The sequence below is a fragment of the Sus scrofa genome, chromosome 1 (genome assembly GCF_000003025.6).
Source record: "Sus scrofa isolate TJ Tabasco breed Duroc chromosome 1, Sscrofa11.1, whole genome shotgun sequence".
NCBI lineage: Eukaryota > Metazoa > Chordata > Mammalia > Artiodactyla > Suidae > Sus > Sus scrofa.
The window spans coordinates 95,308,659-95,322,974 of NC_010443.5; the positions used below are offsets into that span (position 1 = coordinate 95,308,659).

Here is a 14,316-nt window from a genome sequence, read left to right on the forward strand (position 1 = left end):
CAGGTGTCAGCAGGAGGCTGAGCCCACCTTGATGCACAGCTTCCCTCTGCCCCACACCCCCGACCCCCACTGGGACCTCCCCTGGAGTTGTCACACCTGAGCCTCCACTGACTCCCTGACTGGTTCTATTTCAGACAAATCCCCAGTGTTCCAGTTCCTCGACTGGGTCCTCCGGGGCACATCACAGGTGATGTTTGTGAACAACCCCCTCAGCGGCATCCTCATCATCCTCGGCCTCTTCATCCAGAACCCCTGGTGGGCCATCTCGGGCTGCCTGGGCACCGTTGTGTCCACTCTGACGGCTCTCATCCTCAGTCAGGACAAGTAAGTCCCAGGAAACTCAGGGTCCGGGCCCAAGGGGAACCTTCGCCAACTCGCATCCCCTCCCTGTCTGACTCCCGGCTCAGAAGCCTCTCAAAATAAGCCCACCAGTGTCTCAAAACAACCATTCCCTGGTTTGTTTTTTTGTTTTTTGTTTTTTGTTTTCGTTTTTGTTTTTTGTCTTTTTAGGGCCACACCTGCAGCATATGGAAGTTCCCAGGCCAGGGAGTAAATAGGAGCTACAGTTGCCACTGGCCCACACACCACAGCCACAGCAGTCGGGATCCAAGCCACATCTTTGACCTACACCACAGCTCATGGCAACGCCGGATCCTTAACCCACTGAGCAGGCCAGAGATCAAACCCTTGTCCTCATGGATACTAGTCAGGTTCGTTAACTGCTGAGCCACAACGGGAACTCCTCCCTGGTTATTTTTAACAATTATGCATTGTCTAGGGGAATGGGAAGGGTTGATGGTTTGAAGGTGTGTGTGCTCAGGCCCCAGCTGAGACAAGTCTGACTCAAAAGGAGAATCAGGAAAGCAATGCCCTGGGCTAGGCCGGGGGAGCCCTCCTTTGACCAGCCATGCCCCCCACCCAGGTCTGCCATCGCAGCCGGACTTCACGGTTACAACGGGGTGCTGGTGGGGCTGCTGATGGCCGTGTTCTCAGACAAGGGCAACTATTACTGGTGGCTTCTCCTCCCCATCATCGTTATGTCCACGTCTTGGTAAGTTTTCTTCTGAGGCTGTGGGTGCGGATCAAGGGCTGCCAACCTCTGTGAGTGTCCATATTTGACTTAAAGCAACGTTTACTTAGTTTGCACATCAGAAACCTCCACGAGGTGGAGTTCCCATTGTGGCTCAGTGGGTTAAGACCCCACTTAGTGTCCATGAGGGTGCAGGTTCAATCCCTGACCTTGCTCAATGGGTTAAGGGTCTGCCATTGCCACAACCTGCAGTGTAGGTTGCAGATGAGGCTCACATCCAGCATTGCTGTGGCTGTGGCGTAGGCCTGCAGCTACAGCTCTGATTCAACCCCTAGCCTGGGAACCTCCATATGCTGGAGGTATGGCTGAAAAAATTTTTAAAAAGAAACCTTCACTAGAAACAATTACTGACATTACATAGCAAAAGCACCACTGCATTAGGTGACCCATACATGGCCTCTCATTACCTACCCTCTACTCCTGTTATTCAAGATCTAAAGGTCCCACCCTACCAGAGCACAGAGAAGGGGACCGAGGCCCACCCAGGTTAACAGCCACACCATAGGGTCCTGAAATCCTTCTCATCCCTTCTGCTCCCCCCTCTTGCCCCGTCCATGGGCCCTTCACCAGAGAGGACAACCTTACAGTCTGGGCTGAAGGCCCAGCCCCTGAACAGAGGCCTCAGAGGGCCAGGCCCCAGCTCCTCTCACTGGTGGAAATCACAGGGCACTCGGCCAAGAGAGTTCTCAGCTCCTCACAAACATTTGTTGAATGAATGAATGTGATTCCCCTCCCCAGCTGTCCTCTCCCCTCATGGCTGAGAGAGCCATGTGGCTCTGCAAGGAAATTCTGTGACTCTCTGTCTTAGGACTTCCCCCACAAAGCCCTCCTCCTGAAGTGGATTCTGAGCATCTTCCCTGTTGCTGTGCCAGCCAGAGGGAGGAGGCCCAGGGCCAGTCAGACTGGCAGAGGGAGCCAGCCAGCTGCTTTTCTCCAGAAGGTGTAGGGAGCCCCCTAGTTCTGCTCCAGGGTCAGGGCCAGGGGGCTTCTTGAACAGCATCTCCTGTGCTTCTGTCCTCAGCCCCATCCTCTCCAGTGCCTTGGGTTCCATCTTCAGCAAGTGGGACCTCCCAGTCTTCACGCTGCCTTTCAATATCGCCGTGACCCTGTACCTGGCGGCCACGGGCCCCTACAACCTCTTCTTCCCCACCACGCTGCTACAGCCTGCTTCCTCTGTGCCCAACATCACCTGGTCAGAGGTCCAAGTACCCTTGGTAGGTATCGTGGAAGGTGAGAGAGCAACCTCCATCCAAACTCATTAAAGTGGAGTTGACAGAGTTTCCATGGTGTCTCAGTGGTTAATGAACCTGACTAGTATCCATGAGGATGCTAGTTTGATCCCTGGCCCCGCTCAGTGGATTGGGGATCCAGCGTTGCTATGGCTCTGGTGTAGGCCAGCAGCTACAGCTCTGATTTGACCCCTAGCCTGGGAACTTCCATATGACACCAGTGTGGCCCTAAAAAGACAAAAATAAATAACAAAAATAAATAAATAAAGTGGAGTTTGCTTATTCTGCACTTAGAAATAAGTGCAAAATTACCAATTAGACAGTGGTGATTATACAGAAATAAGCTGTTGCCGATTATACAGTGTGAGGCACTCTGCCTACAATGTCTCCTTAGCCACCAGCTTTTTCTTTTCACCTTCTAAGAGCTTAAAGGGGCCCACCCTATCACAGCACAGAGGAAGAAACTGAGGCCAGGCTCAGAGACTGCCGGTAGTCACACAGCCAATGGGTGAGGAGCAAAGTCAAGCCTGGAACTCCCACCTCCTGACTTCTAGACGGGTTCTTTTTCTTTTTAATGTCTTTTCGAGGCTTTAATTCCAGTTTCAATCCAGCCTACACTGTATATTCTTTTCATCCAATTGTTGTTGAATCCTTGAAGGCGTGCACGGCCCTCTTCCATCTGTTGGTTCAAGAAGTCTCTGCTCCAGGCTCTCAGCTGACCCCTTGCTCTGGGGCATCCACATGCTCTAAAGCTCGGGTGTTTCTGCACTAAGAAATACCCACATAACAGAGCTCTTAAAGCTGTTTGTAAGCATTCGGGATACAGTGCTGGCCTCTGGAAGGTTGCCAAGGTAAGTAAGAGGCTGTGCTGGAAGCATGAAGTCAGGCTGGTGAAGTGCTGCCAGCCTTCTTATCTAACCAGACACGTCTTCCCAGAGGCCCCGTACTCTTTGTGACACCAAACAGCTCTGGGGACTAGCGCTCACTCTGAACTCTGTTGCTGGCATCCATCATCTCACCACAAAGCCATTCAGGCTGGTTGAAGGGACTTTGTCTCAGAAATAATGGTGCCTGCTTTCCCTGAGCAGTTCAAGTAGACAACAGCCGGACAGGGAAAAAAGAGCATGCATTTGCCCAAGACACATGACTGAGGAAGAAACGCGTTTGTGTTGGCCCCACCCTTGCTGGTTCGTGGGGGGCCAGGAGGGTGGAGGGGGACTTTGGGTGTGTGTGTGTGTTTGCGTATGTGTGTGTGAGAGAGACAGGATCTTTGTGCATGTGTGTGTGTGTGTGTGTGTGTGGACCTTTGAGTGTGTGTGTACCTTTGTGTGTGGGGGTGTGTGTGGGTGTGTGAGAGAGGAACTTTGTGTGTGTGCGTACCTTTGTGTATGTTGAGAGAGAGGACCTATGTGTGTGTATGTGTGTATTGTGTGAGGACCTGTGTGTGTGTGTGTGTGTGTGTGAGGACCTGTGTGTGTGTGTGTGTGTGAGGACCTTTGTGTGTGTGTGTATGTATTGTGTGAGGACCTTTGTGTGTGTAAGGGCATGTGTGTGTGTGTGTGTGTGTGTGTGTGTGAGACAGAGGAACTTTGTGTGTGTGTGTGCACTTTTGTGTGTGTGTGTGTGAGAGAGAGGACCTGTGTGTGTGTGTGTATTGTGTGAGGACCTGTGTGTGTGTGTGTGTGTGTGTGTGTGTGTGTGTGCACACCTTCATGAGCCAGAGATGAGAAAAGGCTCCGTGTTGGCAGCCCCCCTCGCCTTCCCTTTCCTGATTCTCATCCAATCTGTATCTTTTGAAGACAAAATTTGCTCTAATTGGCGGGCAGAGATGATGGTAGAAAAGGCAATTTAAAATATTTTGGCTTCTCCGTCCCACCTTTTCAGCTGAAAAGATAACTAGGAATTTTGTAGAAATGGGAAAACATTGGAGAATGCTATATTGATGCTTGAGAACCCCCAGATTTCCAGGAATGACAAATTCAGTTTGGGGTGGTTGGTTATTCTTTAAGAAATAGCTTTCTGGTCAATTGAATGGATTATGGTAATGATAAAAATGTTTCATCTTTTTGATAATTATAATTAGAGCCTTGAGTTTGGGGGAACACGTGGTAAAGGTCAGAGAGGGGCTCTAAAACCCCCAGCGATTTTGAGTCCCCCCCCACGTGGGACAACTGGCTGGAGATGCGACCGGCTGGGCTCTAGACAATCCAGTGCCACTGCCTCTGTATAAAACCCTCCACCTGTCCCACCTTCTCTCACATGGATGCCGGAGCCCCCGTCCTTTTCTCTGTCCTGGGATAATGGAAGCCTGAGCCCAGAGAGCCACCCTCTAGACCATCCCACAGTCCACTTGGCCTCCCGTCCCTGCACACTCTTGTGTGGTCTGGGGGCCCAGCTGCAGGACCTCCCTCCCCAGAACCTGGGGTGGAGTCAGAGGACGTGGGCTGAGGGAGGAACTGCCTCTTCTTGAAACATACACAAAGGGTGGAAGGAACCCCCAGGCATCGCAGCAGGGCCCAGCATTTTCCCAGCTCAGGGCCCTCTGGCCAAACTTCCAAGACACAGGACCCAATCTCCATCACTGGGGACAACTGTGTGCCCAGAATCCCTTCCCAAACTCCAGAGAATGTGCATGGGTGCCCGCCAGGCATTGGGCCCTGGCCTCTCTTTGGCATTCACAGACAGGCACTACCCCTGAGACACAGGGGGCCTGACACATCAGGGTGCTTCCCCATTAGCCACCATGCTGCGGTTTATCAGTAAAATCCACAGATGCCATGGGTACCAGCTGTGGGTATCAGCCCAACTGTTCACCCAGATGACTGGACCAAAGTGACCACAGCCCAGACATGCTGTTCTTGGAAACCAAAAGACCATTTCCCATCTAATATTTAGCCTTCTAGTCATGTTTTTAACTTAAAAAAATAAAAGATATTACAAGAGAATTTTTCAACCCCAACTTTAATCAGACCATCTATTACTTTTCTAATGAATAACACCCTCATTTGAAGTATTTGGTTTCTCTTTACTGGTATAGTTTAGTACCTTACATTCATGTTTCTAAATAAAGGAAATAACATCTTAACCCCTTACTGTTCTAATGATTCAAGATTTAAAAAATAAAGTCCTGTTTAGGGCTAACCAATTTGAAAACAGCTTGGAAATCGGTCGCATATGTTAGTGTGGAAGGTTTGGCACCAGATGGTTTCCAGCCAAGGTTCGGTTATCTGTTTTGCCTCCATAATTCTGTGTGATCTTGTTGGACCTGCAGCTTTTGAGAGCCATCCCTGTTGGAATCGGCCAAGTGTATGGCTGTGATAACCCCTGGACTGGAGGCATTTTCCTCATAGCTTTGTTCATCTCGTCACCTCTCATTTGCTTACATGCTGCGATCGGATCTACCATGGGGATGTTAGCAGGTAAGTGTCATTATTAAGTGACAGGCCTTATGAAGAGCCACCCCCCCTTCTTTTGCTTTTTTAGGGCCACACCACGGCATATGGAGGTTCCCAGGCTAGAGGTCAAATTGGAGCTACAGCTGCCAGCCTATGCCACAGCCACAGAACACCAAATCCAAACCTCATCTGTGACCTACACCACAGCTCATGACTTCTCTGGATCCTTCACCCACTGAGTGAGGCCAGGGATGAGCCCTCATTCTCATGGATATGAGTCGGTTTCACTTCCGATGCGCCACAAAGGGAACTCCAGGGCCCCTTATTCATGGACCATAAGGATGTTGTGACTCGGGCCAGCTCCAAGAAAATAGTGACGTGTGTCTCCAATGCTACACCTGTTTGGTACCATAAACTTTCCACTTTCCATGACACCAGGTCTTCCATTTGGGGTGTCAGTCCCTTTTGCCCCTTTAAGCCAAAGCTGCCCTCAGGAAAGGCTTTGGTGTTGACTAACCAACACCGAAGTATACAGTTACTCTCAGTATAAATTAAGGCTCCAGAGGGTGTCTTCCAGGTATATATTTATATTTTGAAGTCTCATCTCTAATCACGACAAGAAGCATTTGCTCTCCATTAGAGAACATTAAGGCTGTTCCCTTAGCCCTCCTTTTTCTGGAAGGCAAAGGATGGTATCCGGACCACTAAATCAGACCCCAGATCATGCCTCAAGAGTATTTTCTACATAACTGCTGAGCCATTGACATGCATGTGACTCTAAAGCCATGTGTTTCTTTAGATGTTTCCTCACTGAATAGGCAGAAGTCCTTTCTTATAATCCTTGGGTATTGATGACTGGCCCAGGCTCTGAGGATGGTGGTGGGTTTGGGGGCAGCAGGTGGGCCCATGAGACCCACACAGCGCTCAGCCTGCCTTCTCCTCCAGCTCTCACCCTGGCGACACCCTTCGACTCCATCTACCTCGGCCTGTGGGGTTTCAACAGCACGCTGGCCAGCATCGCCATCGGAGGCATGTTCTACGTCCTCACGTGGCAGACACACCTCCTCGCCATTGCCTGCGGTAGGTACCACCAGCGGATTCCCTTTCCTCTGGGTCATGCCTGCATCTATCCCCACAGGGACAGCACCCTGTGGAAATTCTGCTCGTCCTCTAAGGATAAATGGGAGGATTTGTTTGCTTTATAAAAAAGTTTTATTTTAAACTGTTTTGAAGGGTCCTTCAGTGATTAGTACATTCATTGTCACTGAATACAAAGTGTTCAGTCACAGGAAAACAGATTTTTTTTTTTGTAGTTTTCAGTTTTGGCCACCCTGCAGCATATGGAGATCCCAAGCCAGGGCTTGAGACCTATGCTGCAGCTGTGGCAACGCCAGCTCCTTTAACCCACTGTTCTGGGCCAGGGATTGAACCTGCATCCTGGTGCTGCAGAAGCACCGCTGACCACATTGCATCACAGCAGAACTCCAAGAGAGATTTTTTTCATATGGAGGTTGTTCGCTTGCTGTCCATGGGCTGTCACCTGTGATTGCTACTTTCCAGGCTGGTGATTGGAGCTTATCCAAGAGCAGCTCTTTTGCAAATTAATCTTTCTATGTGGAGTTGTGTGATTTACACCAGACACAGTGATTAAGCTTAAGCACCCACACATTGACCGGAGGACCTTCAAATAAACTTGTAAGAATGCTGAAGAACGAGATCAGGGTTACTACCAGCTGGGCACTCAGTAACTCTCTAATAAATGTTGTTAATATCCTGGGGACAACTGGGGTGCTTTTAGTTGAGAGAGTGAGGGTTCAGAATCAAAGCTCATTTTCTCAGAACCTCACCTCTCACCAGCCCTTGGCTCTTCCCATCCTGGTGGTACCCTCTGTTCACAAAGCCCAGAAGACGAGACAGTAGGAGTATTTGGCTTCCTCGGGCTTACGGAATGCTGTTCCTCCCTGGAAACCTATATAATGTTAATAACTCGTGATGAAATAGTCCAGCAGGGAATTCTGGGATTCACCGGCCTTGGTTGTACAGTAAAATGTTCATGTATGGTTAATGCTGCTAAATGTTCCTCTGCTAGAACTCAACGTGGTAGGACCCAGGAGAACTGTAACAGGCAGATTCTGGTCCTTTTTCACAAAGTTCATCTGCTGTCTCTGTTATGTCCACATTTGCATGGAATTTAACACTTTTCAAAGCTGCCAAACAACGGAAACATGACCCAAGGGTTTTTTGGGGTTTTTTTTAACTTGAGAGATAGCATTTGTGGCATAAAATGGAAAGAATGTGAAGACTAAGCTCAAGGCACTGTCGGTCACAGAACTATTTCTTGGTTCTTTTCCAGCTCTGTTTGCAGCCTACCTGGGTGCTGCCCTCGCTAATATGTTATCTGTGGTGAGTCAACCTGGGTTATGTATGTGCCTCACACTCTCCCCTGTGTTCTCTCGACTCCCTAAACCCTTCCTCCAGGAACCCCTCCCGAGTTCATCTCTTTTGTCTCAAATCATGGTTTTTGCAGAATTTGGGGGGTTTTGTTTGTTTTTTGTCTTTTGGGGGCCGCACTTGTGGCATATGGAAGCTCCCAGGCTAGGGGTTGAATTGGAGCTACAGCCACTGGCCTATGCCGCAGCCACAGCAATGCCAGATCCAAGCCATATTTGCGAGCTACACCACAGCTCATGGCAATGCTGGATCCACTGAGCAAGGACAAGGATCAAACCTGCGTCCTCATGGATACTAGTCAGATTTGTTTCCGCTGAGCTATGATGGGAACTCCGATTTTTGCAGAACTTGTGCAGGTCAACATTGGTCAATCAGATCCTGTCATCAGTGGGCCAGGCAGGCTTCTTATAGAAGGAGAATTTGAAAGGCATCTTGTAAATCAAACTCCTTCCTTGCAAATTTCTTGTAAATTGAATTCTTCCATGACTACTCTCAAATCTTTGTTGTTTAATTTTTTTCTGTGTTTATAGATCCTCTCCCCACAGCTTGTAGGCCAGTGTACATCCATAGCAACTACCAGGGAGCTGGCACTCATGAGGCCAGGCTTCAGCAGGACAGGGAGCCAAGCTCCAGAGAAGCCAGAGCTGATGGCTGAGAGCATGTGCTGCTGTGTGAGGACACTTCTTTGTCTGAGCCCCAGTGCAGGTGGTGTGTGAGGTCAGGAGGAGCCATGAGACCAGCCCCAGCCCGCCCCCCCAACCCCCACCAGCACGCAGGGAAGGGGCCCAGGCCTCAGTTCAGAGCACCCAGGGCTCAGCCTACATCAATGCCATCCCCTCCAAAAAAGGCTCAAGGCACACCTCACATAGGCAACCAGGAAAAATCCCCGTGGTCCTGCAGGTGAGGGTGGAGATGGGCGTTCCACTAACACCTGTTTAAATTCCTCCTTCACCCTCAGTGAAATTGGGTGGTTTGGACCTAGCATAGGAAGGGATTTTTTTTAAGCATACAATTCCAGAACTAGGCTGTCACTGTTCCTCCTTAAGTCCTATCCATCGGGGCCATCTTGAACACACAAATGACTGGCATCATTCCTCCAATGCTATTCCCAGAGGTTTTTACTGCTTATAAGGGTGTTTAGGGCATTGATTTGACCTTCTTCATAGTTGAATTGTCAGGCTCTTCACTAAAAAGCTATCCATTCAAGTTATGTCTTAAATGAAGAGTGAGGAGAGGTATTTAAAGCCTTTAGGGAATTCCTGCTGTGGCTCAGTGGATTAAGAACCCAACATAGTGTCCATGAGAATGCGGGGTGGATCCCTGGCCTCGCTCAGTGGGTTAGGGATCCTGTGCGCCACAAGCGGCAGTGTATGTCACAGATGTGGCTCAGAGCTCCAATTCAAGCCTAGCCTGGGAACTTACATATGCTGCAGGGTGTGGCATAAAAAGAAAAATAAAATTAATTAATTAATTAAAATAAAAGAAAAACCTCAGGGAAGCTTAAGGAGTAAAACACATGAGAAAGGGCATTGGGGCAGGAGAGCCTTGAGAAGAAGTAGCTGCTCTCCAGCTCCCTGGGGCCAGGATGTGACATGTCAGCCTCTCCCTGTGTCTGCTCCATTCCTGTGTCTGCTCCATTCCTGTGTCTCTCTGTGATGGGTTTCTTCTGCGACACAGAGGCACCCAAATATCCACCCAGCACTGGTAGACTGGCTAGTTTTATCAAATCAAGAGTCTCTGGACAGAGCCTCTGTGTCTCTGAGTTCAAATTCTCAAGAGATGGATTCTGTTCCCAGGTCACCTGCCTATAGGAGGCTGCACTTAAGTCAGGTGCCTATCTCTAGTCCAGGCAGCTGTGACCAAAGAAGAAAAGATCTTGAATTTAAAAATGGCTTCCAGGAGTTCCCACTGCTCAAAGGTAGCAACCCGACTAGTATCCATGAGGACTCACGTTCAATCCCTGGCCTCAAGCAGTAGGTTAAGGATCTGGCGTTGCCATGAGCTCTGGCGTAGGTCGCAGAAGTGGCTTGGATCCCATGTTACCATAGCTGTGGCGTAGGCCGGCAGCTGTGGCTCCCCTTAGACTCCTAGCCTGGGAATTTCCATATGTTGCAGGTGCAGCCCTAAAAAGATAAGTAAATAAATAAATAAATAAGGCTGCCAAAGCCATTCCTTCAACAGGGGCTGGGGAGAAGATGGTGGGAAAGGCCATAGTTCCCAGAGTGGAGGTATAGCCTGGCCAGACATCTGTGGCAAAATGTGTCTTCTACACAAGAGCATATTCTGCTGGGTTCCAGTGGCTGCATCGTGAAGAATATGTATCTTCCTGTTACAATGCAGACGGACCCCACTGGCACGATGTGATTTATATTGGTCATGAATTAACTACTATTCTGATCAGTGCCCACAAAGCCTCCCCTCCTTCACCCAGAACTGTAGGTGATTGTGAGGGGCTGATGGAACAAGCGCGAGCTTCTGATGTAACCCGATTGTCTCTCATGTCCCCTCTTACCCCAGTTTGGATTACCTCCCTGTACCTGGCCCTTCTGCCTCTCAGCACTCACCTTCCTGCTCCTGAAGACCAACAACCCCACCATCTATAAGCTCCCACTCAGCAAAGTCACCTACCCAGAGGCCAACCGCATCTACTACCTGTCTCAGGAGAAAAACAGAAGAGCATCGTCCGTCACAAAGTACCAGGCCTACGATGTCTCCTAAGTTGCCCTTTTCAAAGCATGTCACTATAAATGCAGCCTCAGCAGGCTGTCCAGGTCCCCAGGCTGAAAGCCACTTAAACTCTCTTTTTCACTGTTCTGATTATGCCCCAACATGCCTACACCCCAGTTATTCTCAACACAGGGAAGTATGCATGCACTCACTATTTAGGATCATCTCTGTTCTAAAGTGCATAATACTTATCAAAAATAAAGTTAATTTAGGAGTTCTCTTGTGCTACAGTGGGTTAAGGGTCTGGTGTCGTCACTGCAGCAGGTCAGGTCACTACTGTGGTGTGGGTTCAGTCCCTGGCCTGGAAACTGACACATGCTGCAGGCATAGCCAAAATATATATGTAGGCACAACTATATATATATATATATATATATATATATATCAAATCAAGATATATATGGTTAATTTAGACTTTCTACGCACAGCTCACTCCATGAAAACTGCCTCTGAAATGATTTTCCCGCTTTTGCCAAATAAGCCGCATCCCTAAAGAGAACTCACCAAGAAGGGACACAGATTGGTGACATGGTCAGCCAACTATAGCCATTTAACACAGCGAGGTATAGTGTCAGGAAGTTAGCCTAGGAGGCAAAAAGGGCTGGTCCACCCCCAGCTCTGCCTGGAATGAACTCTCACCACTATGGTATCCCCCTCTCACTTCCATTTCTTACTGGTTTCATGACAGAGAGGGATCCTACAGTCCCTTCCACCTCAGAAGTATGGATTCTTTTCTTTCAGTTAAACTGATGAAATTGACATGACCAATCAATAATTACTTTGTGTTAAGAAAAAGACCACAGGGCTACCCAGAAGAGGCAGGACAATTTTAATGCCATAGGGAGATTTATTCTTGAGTCATGAGAAGATATTCTCCAGACTTGGGGTTAGGAACCTAAGCTCACTGGAAATGCCAACGTGCCTTCTTTTTCATAACAAATATTACTGGAAATGTCATCAGATGAAAATTGATCTTTTTCAACATTTAAATCATACTCTAAGCAAATATATTTCCTTTTGTAATGTTCATAAGCAACTTCTCATTAAATGATTAAGCTTGCAAATTAGTGTTGGGGTTTTCTTAAAATGGGGCTCACGTGCATTATCCAAACAGTGCCCATTGGAGGGGTTTTCCACCGTCAAGCACATGTTTGAAAAGAGATGAGGATGGGTTAAAGTTTCAGAAGAGGCTCTGATTTGCTTACGAAGGAAATTATACATAAATGATTGTGGTCATTGTTTTCTCTTTGAGGTGAAATGCCTGTTGTTACAACCCATCTCCCTTTTGTAGGGAGAGTCTTTGAGTCTTGCACCCTAAAATTACATCCAGAGGCTCTTGAATGGCCAGTAACTCTGCTACTTAGTTGCTAATCTTAAAGCATTGAGTTCCTAAAACACAGGAGCCCTTGTGGGAAGCCTCAGGGCTCAGCCTTCCCACCTCTCCACCAGAGGACCAGGATGAACCCTTTATAGTGCCTCTGTGTACCCCTCCTCTGGCACCCTTCCAGGTTAGCATGATGGGGTAAGGGGAAAGGTTGGAGATTGGGGAAGGAAACAGGGGAAGGGGACAAATTCTCTATAAATCCATTATTTAGCAAAAGCTGGTGTCTACGTTTATCTTTTTTCCATCAGCCCTGGATCTCAGTCCTCTTCCACCAGCCCCAGCACACTAGGCTGCCTAGCTCTCTTCCAGATGATACCTAGCCAAGTATGGCTTCTCCAGAAAAACAGAATACTTCTCGCTGGAAACAAAGGCCCCACAGAGGAAACAGGAACCAGTCACACTCCAGAGGCTACATCTGAGTTTGTGATCACACCTTGAGGCCAAAAAGGTCTCAGGCTATATTTTCATGACCGGGGAGTTATGGCTCTCTGAGGATCAAGCATCCAGGAATTTCACCAGAAGGCTGTTTATGCTCACAGCTCCCTCAGCTGCCCCACAACCTCTAAGTGATGACATAGAACTATTAAAATACCGTTTCATGCATTTTCCACTGAAGTGTTATAATCTGGTTTTATTAAGAGCAAGAAGCCCTTCACAGGCATGCCATTCTGATTACTGACCACTAACAAATCTCTTCAGCTGTTCTAAGTATTTCAATATCCTCACCTATAAATTAGCAGGTTGAGTTGGCCCAGGATACCAAGCAAGGTGGAACTAGGGTAAAAGAATTTGATTTACGAAAATGTATAACATCTACAGGCTGCCAAAGCATTTTGTCTACTGCAGCCCTTCAATTACGTATCAAGAGTGGAGAGAGGGAGCCAGATCCAAGCAGCTCCTGAGAACTGGTTATTTCAGGGAGCACATCCCTCCAATGTCACATTTAGTGACATCACCCTGATAGGTAGAAGCCAGCCATGGTGGGAGTATTTACACCGCGGAAATCAGCAAAGTACAAATCTGAGCTTTGTCTTCCCAGACAGCCAGCTTCCCAGCACACCAATGACAAGTCAGTTTGATGAGGAAAAAAAATAGAACAAACGTAGGGTTCCTAACCAGAGATTCCAAGACTGGGGCCAAAATATTCAATCCAGCAATGCTACATGGATGTCACTCCACATACAGGAGGCGTTGGAGAATGTAACAAACATGATGGCAGGTGTAAGATTTACCCACAGAAGCCTGCTCTGAAAACATTCTGAATGGAAGCATCCAATGCTGCAAAGGACACGAGAAGTGTAGGGTGATCGAATGTATTTATTTGTTGATTAGGCTCAAAGGAGGGGAAACAGAAGAACTAGACCTAGAACTGGAGTATCAAATGATGGCAGGGTGAGAGAAGGGGGAAGAAGCAGGAGAGCCTATTAGAGTATTTTACTTATGCAAAAATAGATTAAGTTTACAAAGTCCACAGGGAGGAATAAACATGTGTGATAAGGGCCACCACCGTGAGAATAAAATTAGAATTATAAATTTTGAACCAGAAGAAATTCTCTTTCTAATGGAAAACAGAAAAGGAGAAAGATATTATAGAAAGCCCCCAAAATGATAATAAGCACAAAAACTAAACAGACAAATTAGTCATAATATGACCGTAACTATTCAATTTCCCACCGGAAGACAGAGACACTCAGTTGCACTTTTTTAAAAAGACGTAACAATTTGCTGTTTACGATAAACATATTTAAAACAGAAAAAAACAAATGTTTGAATACAAAAGGATGAAATAAGATATGCTCAACAGGAGTTCCCGTGGTGGTGCAGTGTTAACGAATCTGACTAGGAACCATGAGGTTGCGGGTTCGGTCCCTGCCCTTGCTCAGTGGGTTAAGGATCCGGTGTTGCAGTGAGCTGTGGTGTAGGTCTCAGACGCGCTCGGATCCCACGTTGCTGTGGCTCTGGCGTAGGCCTGTGGCTACAGCTCCGATTCGACCCCTAGCCTGGGAACTTCCATATGCCGCAAGAAATGGCAAAAAGACA

General features: G+C 47.9%; 1 protein-coding gene across 1 annotated transcript in view; it reads left to right on the forward strand.

The window, feature by feature from the left end:
• The window catches only part of SLC14A2 (solute carrier family 14 member 2), a 483,794-nt gene extending 469,704 nt beyond the window's left edge, over positions 1 to 14,090 (forward strand). Inside the window, 7 exon segments of the mRNA XM_021092457.1 lie at positions 135 to 324; positions 923 to 1,051; positions 2,112 to 2,304; positions 5,591 to 5,738; positions 6,660 to 6,794; positions 8,068 to 8,117; positions 10,683 to 14,090. Of these exon segments, the coding sequence (XP_020948116.1) occupies positions 135 to 324; positions 923 to 1,051; positions 2,112 to 2,304; positions 5,591 to 5,738; positions 6,660 to 6,794; positions 8,068 to 8,117; positions 10,683 to 10,883 (1,046 nt within the window). The 3' untranslated portion in view covers positions 10,884 to 14,090.